General features: G+C 46.1%; 1 protein-coding gene across 11 annotated transcripts in view; it reads right to left on the bottom strand.

Annotated features, from left to right (window-relative positions):
- The window catches only part of LOC132980177 (eukaryotic translation initiation factor 4 gamma 1-like), a 43,568-nt gene that overhangs the window by 16,831 nt on the left and 12,123 nt on the right, over positions 1-14,614 (bottom strand). For 7 of the 11 annotated variants that reach the window (XM_061046140.1, XM_061046144.1, XM_061046145.1 and 4 more), the window contains 4 exons: positions 13,874-13,976; positions 6,439-6,578; positions 1,711-1,803; positions 185-272 (listed from right to left, as the gene is read on the bottom strand). In XM_061046140.1, coding sequence (XP_060902123.1) covers positions 185-272; positions 1,711-1,803; positions 6,439-6,578; positions 13,874-13,976 — 424 coding nt within the window. Of the gene's footprint in view, positions 1-184; positions 273-1,710; positions 1,804-2,596; positions 2,888-6,438; positions 6,579-8,461; positions 8,609-8,911; positions 9,068-13,873; positions 13,977-14,614 lie in introns of those variants that run through there. The other 4 variants (XM_061046143.1, XM_061046149.1, XM_061046150.1 and 1 more) reach the window with 4 other exon arrangements.

Here is a 14,614-nt window from a genome sequence, read left to right as displayed (position 1 = left end):
ACCCGCTGCTGCTACAGTATGAGCATAAGTACATGTTTAAGACGGGTTAACAGGCGTGTATTGGTTCTGTGCAGGTTCCTATATTTGAATAAAAGTCACTCAAACACAGGAAACATTTCTCAAATATTAAAAACACCAATATAATAATCATGATATAGTCCTCATGTGTTTGTGTAGCACTCACCTGGTCTAACCAGCGCTGGTGTGGCAGCAGCTGGGGCGCTCTCACCGTTGGCCTGGCTCGCAGGACTTTCTGATCCAGATATCGCCGTCTGTTGGGAGTCACACACACACACACGGCGGAAGGTAAGGAACAGTTTGACCTTAGATGTTAGGACCGCACTTATTTTTCCACGAGTAGAGGGGGAAAAAAAGCAGCCCTCAGCAAGTCACTGATTGGCTGTTTGAGCCACACGTCTGTTTGATCACGACAGGTAGAACTGCAGCACATGTATGACGGCTGGTTATCTGCAGCATTCCTCACAAAGCAGCGACGCATGGACAGCACAGGCAAGTATGTTCTTGTCTTAAAGAAGTAGACACACAAGGAGGTATGATGTGAAGCAGAAGATTATGTATAGAAACGTTTTCACATGGAACCCTGAGAAGAGAAGTTATTAGTCCTGTTCAGACCCCCGTTTCAAGCCGCAGTAATTACGCCCCTGTGACCTTTGTGACCTGTGGCAGTCGTCTAATTCATCATCTCAAACAGAGGAACACATCTGAGTGTGTGCTGCAATTTGACATATTTTTAACATACACTGTAAACATGAATGGTTGAAGCCTGAGTGACATCACCCGTCTGTTCCTGCAGGGGGCGCTGGAGTCCCATCGATGGCGGTCTCCATTCTGGAAATGCTGTCTCAGTCTAACTTTCAGTCAACCTAACGACAGGCTGAGAGCTGGAGCTGAGGCGGGTTTTAAGCCTCCTGACAAACCGTTACACCGCGCCCACCTGTCAATCAGGTTAGCTACACGTCTTATTGTGAATAACTCTTATCCTTCATCAAATCAAAACGGTTGAGTCATCAAAACATTCACCCCGTACAGTGTGTGTCCATCGAGACATGAGCTAATCACACCTATTTGTTTTTTTTTAACCAGGCTGTAAACATGTTAATCTCTGCTGTAAAAACAGGCTTTTTTGAATGGGTGTGTATGTGACTTCCTGTTCTTCTGCAGCCAGCCTCTAGTGGACACTCGAGGAACTGCAGTCATTTTACAACACCGGAGGTTGCTGCTTGACTTTTAACCTAAAACTGCTGCTAAAGAGAGCGAGCATTGCCTAAGTTGCACAAATACGTTGTCGAAATTTTGGTTCCAAAACGTTTCCATCGTATTTATGCATTTGGGACGTTGTGAAGGAATTTTGTAATTAAAAATTAGACATCACCAAATATTTGTTGCTGTGGTTTCGAAACAGGTATCGATATCATTTGAGTTTATTCGGATCATATCTAAAAATAAAAAATTCAGGTATCGTGACAACCCCGATTAGGGGCTTCAAAGATTCTTAGTCCAGGCTGCCCAGCACTTATAACGATGAACTTGCCGTATATAAAGCTGAAAGCATCAAAAGCTGGAGATCCAAAGACCGTTAACTACACCCACCATCATTAGTTGCATGTATGAGGAATCCCCTGATGTGACCTTTTCACTGACCTTTAGTTTTCCCTGACTCATTATAAAAGCTGACAGCGTTTGTCTCACCTGTGGTGGGGTTGGTGTGGAGCCACTTCGGCCCCCTGACATAATCTCCTCTGTAATGTCTCGGCCTCCCTGGTTAGGATCTCGTATTCTGATCTGTGGAAGAGAGGGGAGAGATCCTCAGTTACGGTGAGAAGAGCAGCAATGACAGAAAAGTAGGAAGAGGTGGGAGCAAAGTCAAAGCTACTGAAATGAAAAAGAGAAAGGCAGAGAGGGTTTGAACGCTTCAGAGTGAGGGCAGTGTTCTGTAAGAGAAGCATGACCCATGATGCAACGCTGTTGTACAGTCATCAGCCCTTTTTTTCCTGCATTTACGACTCGCTAGCTGCCTTGATTCAATGAATGCTACGTTTCTCTCTCATTGTGAATGCCGAGGCACACCAAATCTAAACACCAACCACAAAGCAAATTCCTCCACCGCACAACTGAATGTGCTTTAGTCTGTTAGTCACCAGTCATGCTGCAGGAGAGAGCGAGAAGCGAGTTCCCCGACTTTAAAGCCAAACTGTTTAACAAATTCCACTGCTGGTTGAAGTTGTTGTGAAAAATGCCTGACGCATGAAGGCATAGCACAACGCTCAGGGGGGGGTTAAAACAGAGAGAAAATCTAATCACTCGCTCACAAGGAGTGTCCATACATGACAAACACATGCTTTCTATTTGGCTCCCATTTTCTTACACTCACACTCGAAATACTGAATCTGGAAAGTCAGAGCTGTCATGAAACTAGTGTGAGTCATAATGCTACTATATAAAGTTACACACACACACACACACACACACACACACACACACACACTTCTATTTTAACAACGAGCTGTTAAAAAAGTTTGCTCTCTCTCCCCCCTTCTTAAGTTAAGCAAAAATGCTTCTTGCTACCAACCTTTACCTGGTTTAGGCTGTCAGCGACTCCTCTACTGGGGCATTTCAAACCCTAGCAGGCCTCTCTCATCCTGGGGCTGGAGTAGCTGATCCAGCAGGCTCTGGGCCGGACTTTAAACCCTTCAAAGCTTAACTCACACACATCCAGGCTGAGACGGGGGAGCTGCACGCCGGCAGGAGAGGACAGGGCAGGGCTGGGCCTGACTGTCAGTAAGCTAGCTAGCAACTTGACTCTCTCTCATGCGCTCAACAGAACAGGGAAGGGGGGGAAAAAAAGGATAAAGCGACTGGCCTTGTAAAGCTATGGTATTGGAATGCATGAGCCCGCCCACAGAGACTAACAGACTGTTAAAGGGGCCAGAGGGGCAGGCTAAAGGGAGGGTAGGTGGGAGGGTTTCCAGGGGAAAAAAAAGGTTTTGTTATCAAATGAGCTGCAACTAGCAGAAGAAACTCCCCCTCTTCCTCAGTTTCTCCGTCCGCTCTGTCATCCTGTACACTCAAGTCGCTCCTAAGAATTTTTTCAAGGCTCACCCCTTCTGAGAGGAAAAGAAACCAGCGCAGGAGGAGGAGGAGGAGGAGGAGGAAAGGGGTGCCACAACAGCAAAGGAAGGCTGGTTGGTCAGCCCTTCCGGCTCAGAAGGGGGAGTAGACCAGTGGCCACGTGGAGCTGAACTATGTGCTGACATGTCCTCCCCCTCCTCCTCCTCTGAGAGGACAAGCAAGGAAAGAGGAAAGTAGAGAAAAAAGGCCATTTGCAAAGCTACAACTTCTGCATGTCACCAGATCGTAAAAGGACTAAAATTGGGTAATGGGGACATTAAAAAAAAAAACTCAAACATGGGCAGAAAGTGTTTCATGTTCTTAAAAGTTCCAACACACACTCTCACACTGTTTCTCTGTCTGGCTCGCATGCAACGACATAAAGGAGCTGGCGCTTTGGGAAGTTAAATAGCCCTGTGGTTCAATGAACACAGAGCTTCAAATAAAGGTCACAGATTGCCAACACTGAAGCCTTGTGATCTGTAAACATGTTACAAGACACCAAATCTGCACGTCTAATATCCAAGAACGCAGAGACTGTGGTGCATACTGATCATGGACAAATACCCTGACATACAGTCTTTAACCTGAGGGACTAACTTCATTTCATGTCTGCCATTTTGCAAAAGTCTTTCCCACTTTGTGAGCATGTGTGTGCCAGAGGCGAGCGAGCGTACACAGGGACTTGAAGTCAGTGTTACGGCACCGGCGAGGGGCCCATGGGAACGGGCCAAAGTCCACCACAGGCACCTACAGCTGCTGATAAGCAGCCAAGTCGCCCACTGAGAGGGACCGGACATCATGCGATTATTACAACACAAGCTCAGAGTCACAGCTTTTGGTGGGTTTCGTTTACCCTGAAACTCAGATGTAGCAGCCGGAAATGGCGTCACACCCGAGTTAAGCTTGTTCCAGTAATGACTTGGCAACAAGTCAGAAAACCAACATGGACGCTTCCGAGAGTACCTTTCTTTTGTTAGCTTATACCAGACGATGACAACACACTACACAATGGTTTGAGGGGCGAAAGTCACATGACAACTTATCCTCAGACAAAACTTGTACGACACAATCAGTGTGATTGATTTAGTCACACTAAAACAAAACTAAGCTGCCAATAAACACGATAATCTAAAGATTAAACCTTTCTGTTGATTCACGTAGCAGCCATGTTGGATTTTAGCTCAGGCTGCTGAAGGTTCGCAGAGTTTCCGACTTCAGGGGGCGCTCCTGATAACGTATCAGATGTATGAGCTCAATTAGAACGCACAATTTTGACAGATTTGGGGGGTTGACGAGATGCAAAGCCTTAAAGGAAGAATGTGCGACATGTTCCACATAAATAAATCAGAAATTAAGTCTATCCTGTGTAAATGTGTCTCTGAGTCATGACTGTCTACAATGAGTGAGAAGCTCGAGTCCCGTTGGCTGTGTTGTTGTCAGAGATGTGTTTACATGGACGGGACGGCCAGCTCCTCCCCTTGTGTATAAAAGCTGTTTTAGTCAAGGACTAGAGAGGAGAAGAAGAAGAACATACTCACTGATTATTTGAATGTTACTAAGAGTTTTTAGATAACGCTCATTCTGTGTCAGTTTACATGCAATGTGAAGCTACGAGCTAACTAAAGAGCGCTAACATTAGCATGCTAACACAACAATGCAGGACACAGGTGACTGCAAGGACAGAGGACAGTTTAATCCGCTGCTTGCACTAAACTCCTCTGTGTGAACGCGAGGGAAGAGAGGGGTTGGAGGTGTGTCTCTGGAGGAGAGCGGAGGCTTCAGTATGGAGGAGGTGTGGCCAAACAGCAGTTTGATTTGGTTTCATACTGGTGCTCTAGAGTGACATCTACTGGATGAAAAAGTCTTCCTTTGAAAGGCCCAGTATTCTAGAAAAAAAAACCCAGATTGAATTTCTTTCCACGAAGCAAACATTAGTTTGAGGAAGTTTCATCAGATAAAGGGAAGAAAGTTGCATCATGTTAGACAGCTTTTACAAAACAGCCTGGACTACAGAAGACAGAAGAAAGTCTTTTTCTAGCCTCATGGAAAGACGAATGTTGACGCATCACTTGTGTGTGGGATGTTAAAACGCCGATTACATGAGGGAGAGGCACAAACTGGGGCTCCGCTTCACAGAGAGCTACCACATACCAGGCGAGGGCCATCTTACAGAGCAGAGGAAACACTAGACATACTGTGGAACCGGGGGGAATATGTCGTACTGCAGCTTAGCCTGACACCAAGGTTAAGGTTAGGTTCACCACTATCACTTTCAGGCCTTTAACTGAACTCTATGTCCCGACTCAAGACAGACAGCAGACTCATCTTCTGATGGGATTGGTGTTCCTGGAGGTTGTTACAAACACTTTTAATAAACACTTCCCTGATTCCCACTGAGATTGAGAACGTCTTTTCAAAGAGAGAATTGGCCGAGACAGTCAGCGGTGAAAACACAAAGTTTCAGACAGAGACACAAAGAGAGACAAATTACAAAAACACTAAAAGACAACCATCTATGCGTCAAATCTGAAGTCTACACTCCTGTACTTTCTGCGTGATAGAAACACAGAGGTAGAGTGGGAGCAGACCTAGAGTTGTCTTATTTATATAAAGGTGTACCAGTGTGTGAGCCTACAGGTCGCCAGAGAACGCCATCCTACCAGAGCGTTACAACTCCCAATTGTGAGTCAATGATGTGGAAAAAACAAACCAATCTACAGTCATTCTTTAATCAAAAGATTTCATGATCATGAGAGAGAGAAAGAGAGAGGAAGGGGGATAGAGAGAGAGAAAGCTGGAGCTTCCAATAAGCTGGATGTGTGATCAAAAATGCAGATTTCACCTGCCAGCGTGCTAGAAAAGCCCGCTTTAGACACGATCTTTGAGTCTTACAGAATTTCGTCAGGTGTGCAGTACACACCGAGGCAGGACGGCCGATAACCAATAGGCTGCTCCCGATTAGTCAGATGAATTTCTGACATGTTTGATATTTCGGTTATACGACTGCACACACTCTCAGTGTGAGCAGAGCCATGAGCAGATTCCCCGACTGCGGGTCTTTACCCCCCTGATTTTAGCTGAACAAACTGACAGACAGAATCACAATGGAAGTCAGTGTTAGCTAATGTGTGAACGCTGCAGCGTACGGCCTGCTCAGATCGAGAAGGCTGCACGTTTGGATTTGTGGAGAAACTTAAGGCCTGAGAAGCACAAAGAGAATTCCTGAACCAGATATCCATTAAAAATAAAAAATGAACATAATTTATTGACTTTAAAGTGTGTCGTTTAGTTCAATGCTGACCGTACCTGTTTGCGTTCCCGTTTGGTGGGGATGTGCTGCGGAGGCGGAGGTGGTGGTTGCTGCTGTTGAGGGGCGGGGTTCATAATAACCGGCGCCGCCTGCACCGAGGGGGTGAACTGAGGCTGTGCGGGGTAGTAGGCCCCTGCTGTGGAGCGGACAGAGAGAAGAATGTAAGACACACATATGGATTTTAATCCTAAAGCCATTACTTCGCACATCAGCCTGCTGCACGGACACGACACACGCACACACGAAAAGCACATAGCCGGTGTTTACACAACAGCATGAAACACTCCACCTTGCTAAAGCTCTGAATATCCTGTTAGGCTGCTTTGAGATGTAAAAGCTGCGTCTCAATGTGAAGGTTTGATTTCTTGGTGATTTGTAGGAACACAGCAGTTTTATGTCCACAGTAAAGTTAAACTGTGAGGTAATTGTCCATTTTTTTAAGTGCTGGTCTTTTCACTGCATACGGAGGATGTTATATCTGCTCTAAAGAAGAACGCTGCACAATCTGTGTCAACAAGACTGAGTTGGATTTATGTCCTGGATCGCAAAATCAACAATGTCTGAGTCTGTGCTTCAGTGAGCTGAGAGACACTATAGCACTGCTATAAGTCCAGTTCGTTTGACTCGTGCCAGTGCTCCGATCCGTGCTCAAGCTCCGTGAGAAGAATCACCAAGCGGATAAAGCTCGTTGTAAAACGAGGGTGAACCTTGTGTTGTCTTTTACCCGTGGACGTGGAGTTGGTCTGCTTCCTGTTGGACAGGCATGTGACAATTAATGGCGGTTAGCTTGTGTAGCTAGCGTGCTTTAGCTTGCAGTGTAGGTACAAGGAGGACACACACACACACACACACACACACACACACACACACACACACACACACACACACACACACACACACACACACACACACACACACACACACACACACACACACACACACACACACACACACACACACACACACACACACACACACACACACACACACACACACACACACACACACACACACACACACACACACACACACACACACACACACACACACACACACACACACACACACACACACACACACACACACACACACACACACACACACACACACACACACACACACTGCTCCCCGCTTGCTCAGCTGATCCCGTCTCTTCTTTATAATGACTCCATGACATTCAGATTGGAGGCAAAACGTCACATAGGCGCTTGGAGCGGCACTCTGAATCTGGCTTTTGATCAGAAAATGGAAACAAAGACTGTTCTGTGTTATAAATGTCTGTCTGAACCCGACCCTACGGCAGCCTCCACAGGCATCAGAAATGACAATATAGAAATAATAAATCTGCTCGCTGGTCGTCTTGTTTGCTTTGTAGGTCATGAAGAGGCATTGGCATTAATGTCAGGCTGTTTCATAAGCAGCTAGAAACTCCTCACAGGAGCTTTAACTGATCGTTTCAAATCTAAACTGGTGTGATTTTGCACCACATGCTTCCTCTATGGAGTAACAGATGACTGCCGTGAAGCATCAGGTGAATGTAATTAAACAATTTTCCAAAGTACCAATAAACTTAGAGTGGTTAATTTCCTCCAGGCCCCTTTTTGTATCGCTGTAGAGAAGCACTCGCTCCTAAAATAAATAATGCCAATTTGTTTGTCAATCCAGATAGTTCAAGTTGAATTCCTTAAAATTGGAATGTACCTTTTCAAAATAAGCCTCCATGTTGGATTTAAGTGATCAGAAGCAGACATGGCACCTGGAAGGGCGCACAGGTAGGCCTTCAGACCATGACACAGCAGTCTAACCCTGCGTCCAGTCCTGCTTTGGTACCCCCCCCCCCCCCACCCACCCCCCCTTTTTTCTTTTAAAGGCAGAGGATATTTAACAATTTCACAAAATCATCGAGAAAGCTGCTGCTACGCTGACCAAGAAAAAAAAGCTACCACAAGTCCAAAGAACATCTATTCGCCCACCCGGTCAATAATGTCAACAAGACAACCAGCCATTCAGCGATATTACCTGGCCTTGTAACTGGCCTCAGCTACAGTTCAGAACCAGTTGTGGCCCACTTTCAAAGGACTGGGGCAAAAAAAGGAATCCTCAAAATGAAGAGGCCTTTCTTTCAGCCCAGCGGTAAGCTAGCTCCTGCTCTGCCTCGCTCCCCCTCTGCACGCATTTCAGTCTAACTCACATTACTGAGTCTGCATTGTTGACCAGGAGCAGCACAGCCTAAATATAGTCAAAACCCCACACCGGCTGGGGGAAGAGACTGCGCAAGACGGAAAGGGAGGGAAGACAGGCAGACGGACAGACGGTCGGAGAAAGGAGCATGCACAAAACCAGAAACCCAGAATGCAGGAGGAGATTTTTCATGGACAGGGTGGACATACTTGAAACAACAGGCTTCATACACACGTCACTAAAGTGCAGGAGATAGAAAAAAGGAGGTGAGGGAGTGCAAAGACCTACCCTCAGAGTCCTGCTGCTCTTGAGACCCTCGATTCCCCATGCTGAATGTCTATTGAATGCAAAACTGCGTATGTACAGGAAAAAAAGGAGAGGGGGTTTCTGTTCAAACCCCCTCTCTAACTTCTTCTTCCTGCCCTCTCTACAGGTGCCCTCTCAGAATGACTTCTTTTAACGCTCAGCCCTCCCTCTTCCAGCGTGTCTCTGTTTCGCTCCTCCCTCTGACCTTCCTGATTCCTCCCTGCCTTTCACTTTTTTTCCACCTTCCTCCCTCCCTCCCTTCTTCCCTCTAGAGAGTATTGGCAGGCGAGCAGAGTTATTCACTTCTCATGCAGAGTGGCTCACTTTTGCCTGATCTCATCCAGGCTTTGCAGAGACATTAGAGGGGAACAGACTGGAGGTGTAATACTGTACCAGGTTTTGATAACTGAACTTAAAGGTCACATATTCTCCTCCTCTTCAACCAGTGTAAATAAGTCTCAGAGGTCAACAAAACATGTGTGTGAAGTTTCTTGTTCTAAATCCACTCTGATCCTGTATTTGATCATGTCTATAAACCCCTCTATTTCAGCCCTGATCAGAACAGGCTGTTTCTGTGTCTGTACCTTTAAATGGAAATGAGCTGTGTCTGACCACGCCCCCTCTCTGGAAGGGCTTGGGTGGTCTTGGGCTTTCTCGCTCCATGTCCTATTGTTTACGGTGAGAAGGCAGACTCAGAGGGCAGAACAAACACCTAGCTGTGGGAGTGTCACCCACTTGGGGGAGGGGTTACTGCCCTTTGTGATGTCATGACGCACAAATTTTCATAGATTACATATTAAATGACAGGAAATGTCATCAATAGTTTCTGTTGGATGGACCTATGTGATCCCCGCTCTGATTGGGCCAACCCCCCAGAGCTTAGTCTTGCATAATGATCCTGCAGCCTATTACAAACAGGGTGGGCTCTATGAGGGATGAGTTAAGCAAATCATTCAGCTCTTGTGGGGAGGGGTCTTAAAAATAGACACTGGGCCGAGTGGTCAGAGGGACAGCAGCATGTTAGAGGGGAGGGGGCTGGAGGGGGTTTAAATGTTATTCTGGGGTTGTTACTATGCAGTGACCAGGACTAAAAAAAAAGGTAAAGAAGAGTTTACTTTCTCGTCTCTGTTACGGCTTTGCAACTTAAAGCTGATGTCAACACCTCACTTTAAATCTGATTTACTAAGTCAAGCCCAGAGAGGGGAGGGAGGAGACATTAAGAGCCATGTCTCACTGTCACATGACCAGTTATTTAGGGTCATGTGACCTGCAAGCACAGTTCATGCTACACTTTTCATCTGACCTCCTAGAATTCAGGCATCCACCATCTATAACAACCTACATTTAGCAACAATAACACCCACAATCGTTATTGTTACTACGTCATCGTGAGTTCAGTCTTTAAAGTCCTCTTATTACCGTGTCCATGTATGACTCTCTCTTGCAAATCACGGTTTCATTCAGATCAGGGCACAACGCACAGCGAGCTCAAAGGCTCCCGAAGAGAAAGTAATCACAACATGCAAAAGCTCAATTCTCTGTCATCATGAACTAACAGGCTGAGGGCCTGATTCACTAAAAGACTGCGCTGCTTTCGTCCCCGCTAAATTTATCAAAAAGACGACGTCTAATCTCTAATCCACAAAACACACAGAGGGGGTTAAACGCACTGCGCTGCAGGGCAAGCGGCATCTCTGTGCATCGGTGCTGTTTGTGTTTAAATCTTCCTCTTTCTATGCAAATCCGCCTCGTTCAAGACAAGAGTCTAAGACCTCGTGTCCACTTGCCGTTTTCGTCCGGGCAGAAAAGCGCTGGCCGTGGCTCTGGCATCCTGCAGAAATAGAAGTCTTGTGTACCTGCTGCAGAGGGCTCCAGACTGACGGGGCTGAGACGCAGCGCAGCGGAGCCAGTGGAACATATCAGCTCCGTGGAGCAGACACGGAGCAAGGAGGATACAAGACACGATCCGTCAGGAGGCAGAAATACGGGGAATATCATACATTTTGAAAAGAGCTTTCTGAAAAGTTACAATATTTTCAACCCGAGTGCCCAGAGCAGGCGCACTGAAAAGGCGGAGCGCTCGGAAAAAAGACTCTGGGTGCTGTGCTTTGCTTTTTGCTTCAGGTGGCAGTTTGCTGCTGCGAACGCTCTCTCCTCATTGACAACAATTGGAAGAAGCTGCTGGCGCTCAGAAAAAAACACTAGTTGGACACGGGGTCTAATTCACGCACAGTTGGAGCAAAGAAACGTCTGCTGTGAGCAGGCGTTGACTCCTCAAAGTATTTATAAGAGATGTGACACTGAAACTTTTGAGTGATCAGGAAAATGATTCAGTCTGTAAATAATATGACTGATTACTATCGTTAATAAAACCAGGCGGCTCCACACTTTGACCACGTGTGTGATTGTCCTGCAGTCTGAGCCCGGCTTTACATAAACCTGTGATGAGCTACCGTAGAGAGGAAATGCAGAGATAAGCGTTCCCTGTTCATGTGCAGCATCTCGACTTCATTTTACTGATTTAAAATCAACAACAGAGAAAGCCTATGACAGTTTTCCAAAAATGTATTATCAGATTACCTTTAATGTGCTTTGATTTTATATCCTTTTTTTAACATGTAAGTATATGTTTCTGTATTACACACATGCACCAATGCAGAGTGCAGAGGGGCTGATGAAGTGACCTTGCACAGAGTACAGTGAAAGAACAAAAGAGCGTGAACAAGGGGAAGCCTGAGGGGAAAGAATAGTCTCTTTACTGTGCTGCATTCAGGCCAGTGCATTGTACTGCTGATGAGCTACAGTTTAAACAAAGACAACACATAGTTCAGATGCCTGCTAGTGGGGGGTCAGCAAGTTTGTTTTCAGGGCATCATCATTTTTTGTGCAATGACCCTCGGCCACCTTTAGAGGGAGTGAGAGCACACGGGATCGGCAGCACATCTCCCAGTGGCAATCAACAAAAGGCATCCGTTTCCAGTAGAAAAATGCAGCGTCTTTTCACAGTTCAAACAATCGTAACAACAAAAAAATCACCTTCCTTTCAATTCAGTTCAACACACAAAAGAAATCCAGAGTGGGCGTCTTGTCTGTGTCTAACTCTTTGACCACCAGTTTCAGCACCGAACTTGCCCACCGAGTGAGCCCTCACTCTCCTCAACAATCTTCGGCCACAGACAACACAAGGTCGGAGTTACCTCCTGGACCCGGGCGATCCTCTGCCTCCTCCGTCTCTACAGACAATCCTCACCGTGGACACTCCACAGAGGAAGGTACGACACTCAAACACACCACAGACTTTTTGGAAAACGGCTTGGGCAGACACGGACGTGGGAACCGGCTTTTTTGGTTTTGTGGGCGCTGCCATTTTGTTTTTCGTCACCGCTTGTATTAACAGAGCAACGTCAATCCAGGGAGCTCTTTCGCCAAAGAGTCACTCGTTACAGGTTGTGGAGCGAGTGGAAAAAGTTATCAGTAAGAATTTAGGAGGATCGCCACAACACGTGGAGTAAAGGTCGTTTTGATCAGGATGTGAATTCAAGTCTGTTGGGAGTTAATGAGCAAGATAATAAATCTCTGTGACGATAAAAACGACGTTACATGCTGACTAAAGATGTAATTTATGTTGACATGCTTCAGTTGTTTTTAAAGTAAACCCAATCAACAAAAGGGGGAAGAAATGTAGAAATGAGGACCAACCAGGTCTTCATCAGGACTGACAAACATGGTCTACGTGGTCGTCAGTCCTTATGAAGACCTCTGTGGTAGAAACATGCTGGCGCTTCAAATTAAGTATTTCCATCCTCATTTTTTACATTTTCTTGCTTGGAGTGCCTCATTTCCTCCCTTTTTTATGTACGTTTCAACCCGTTTTCCAGGAGCATCCAACAATTTCTCATCTTCTTTGACCACAGTGAGTGACCAGTCGACCCCCTTTCAATAAACTCTCAATTAAGAAGCAAAAACCATCAGTGACATCATCACGATCTTCCTCCTCCTCTTTACCTACAGACTCAAGCGTCCCCAGAAACTGTGTGTGTGTGTGTGTGTGCGCGTGCTGAATGTCACTGAGCATTTGACAGTCTACTCTAGATCAGGGGTACTCGATTCTAGAAATGTTCTACAGTAAGGTCCTGAACATCTTAAGGCCCTGACACACCAGAGAGATCTGAGCTAATTTATGACAGACACTTCCTGAGTCAGTAAAACAAAAAAACAAAAGTACAATTAAGGGGACATTGTTGGCACGTTGTTGATCAGTGAATGTGTCAGGAGGATTCTGGAGGATCAATCATATCAGGCTCTTAGTTCTTTTATTTTCTGTGTCCTCAGATCAGATGTTTGCTGGTTCGATCCCTCAATCGATGTTTCACATTAATGATCACGAGCGTATTGGACATACGAGGCTTTTTTAACTGACCGTTTGGAGACTGAACAAAGAGGAGTCGGTCCATTCTTCATTAAAATCTGAGTCTTTTTCCTGACTCACTTTGTTTTTTGAGGCTTTTACAGGCGGCACTGTTCAGAAAAGAAGCGCCCATCAAGTAAGTCTGGGTCCGGACAGGACGGAACCTGGGTCTGGATTCGGATCCAGGTTCTGTTTGGTACACTGGTCACACTTTCATTCAGAATGTAGTTTTAGTTTTGCTGTTTTTAGTTTAGTTAGTATTCCCTTTGTATTCTTATCTTTATCAAATCTTGTGTTTCTTTTTTCTGTTGTGTGTCAGCTGCTGCTCTGTGTGTGTGTGTGTGTGTGTGTGTGTGTGTGTGTGTGTGTGTGTGTGTGTGTGTGTGTGTGTGTGTGTGTGTGTGTGTGTGTGTGTGTGTGTGTGTGTGTGTGTGTGTGTGTGTGTGTGTGTGTGTGTGTGTGTGTGTGTGTGTGTGTGTGTGTGTGTGTGTGTGTGTGTGTGTGTGTGAGGTGAGGCCCCAGGTAGAGCCTCTTACCGTAAGTACCATATTCAGCGGGGCTGGTCCCGGGGTAGAAGCCTGGGGTTCCTGCAGGGACTGGATACTGCTGGGGCGTAGCCACATATGTTGCAGACTGGTACTATGGAGACCAAGCAGAGGGGAACGGGGGAGATGGGGAGAGACGTGGAAACAAACAACATTATTTAAATAGCCGCCCGTTGACTGAGTGTCTTCGTTTTGATGTGCGCAACTTTTCAAGGCTTTTTATTGGCGGTTAAGGAAACTAACAAACCAGTTACTCGCTGTTAACGTCGCCTCTTTTGCTGCGGCTCTGCCGACCAAATCTCTGCAGCCCGATGCACTTTAAAGCCGTTTTCAGGTTTGCACGGGACACGCTGGAGTCCTTTTGTTTACAAGATATCCAAGATGGCGGCGAATGAGAGTGAGATGATCTTCAAGAACACCAAAGCCTGTCTAATGTTGTCATGTAGCCCCCCCCCCTAGTTGGGGCTGTAGCTGCTGCCATCCAGCCTAATGCTGAACTATGACCCCGAAGTAAACAACAGGACAGTGGAAGAATGGTGCCCTGCAGCACGGCACAGTTTTTCAGTATTTAGATCTAAAGTTATGTCGGCTGTGTCGGGTTAAACTGGCATATCGACCGGAGTGATAACCACATTTAGCACAGGAATGTGCACACTAACCTGCAAGGAGGACTGAAGGCTGGTGTGTTAGCAATGCTAACGTTAGCCACGCTTGGAAAAACCTATTTGATAT

The sequence above is a fragment of the Labrus mixtus genome, chromosome 9 (assembly GCF_963584025.1).
Source record: "Labrus mixtus chromosome 9, fLabMix1.1, whole genome shotgun sequence".
Lineage (NCBI taxonomy): Eukaryota > Metazoa > Chordata > Actinopteri > Labriformes > Labridae > Labrus > Labrus mixtus.
This window is presented reverse-complemented; position numbering and strand designations above follow the sequence as displayed.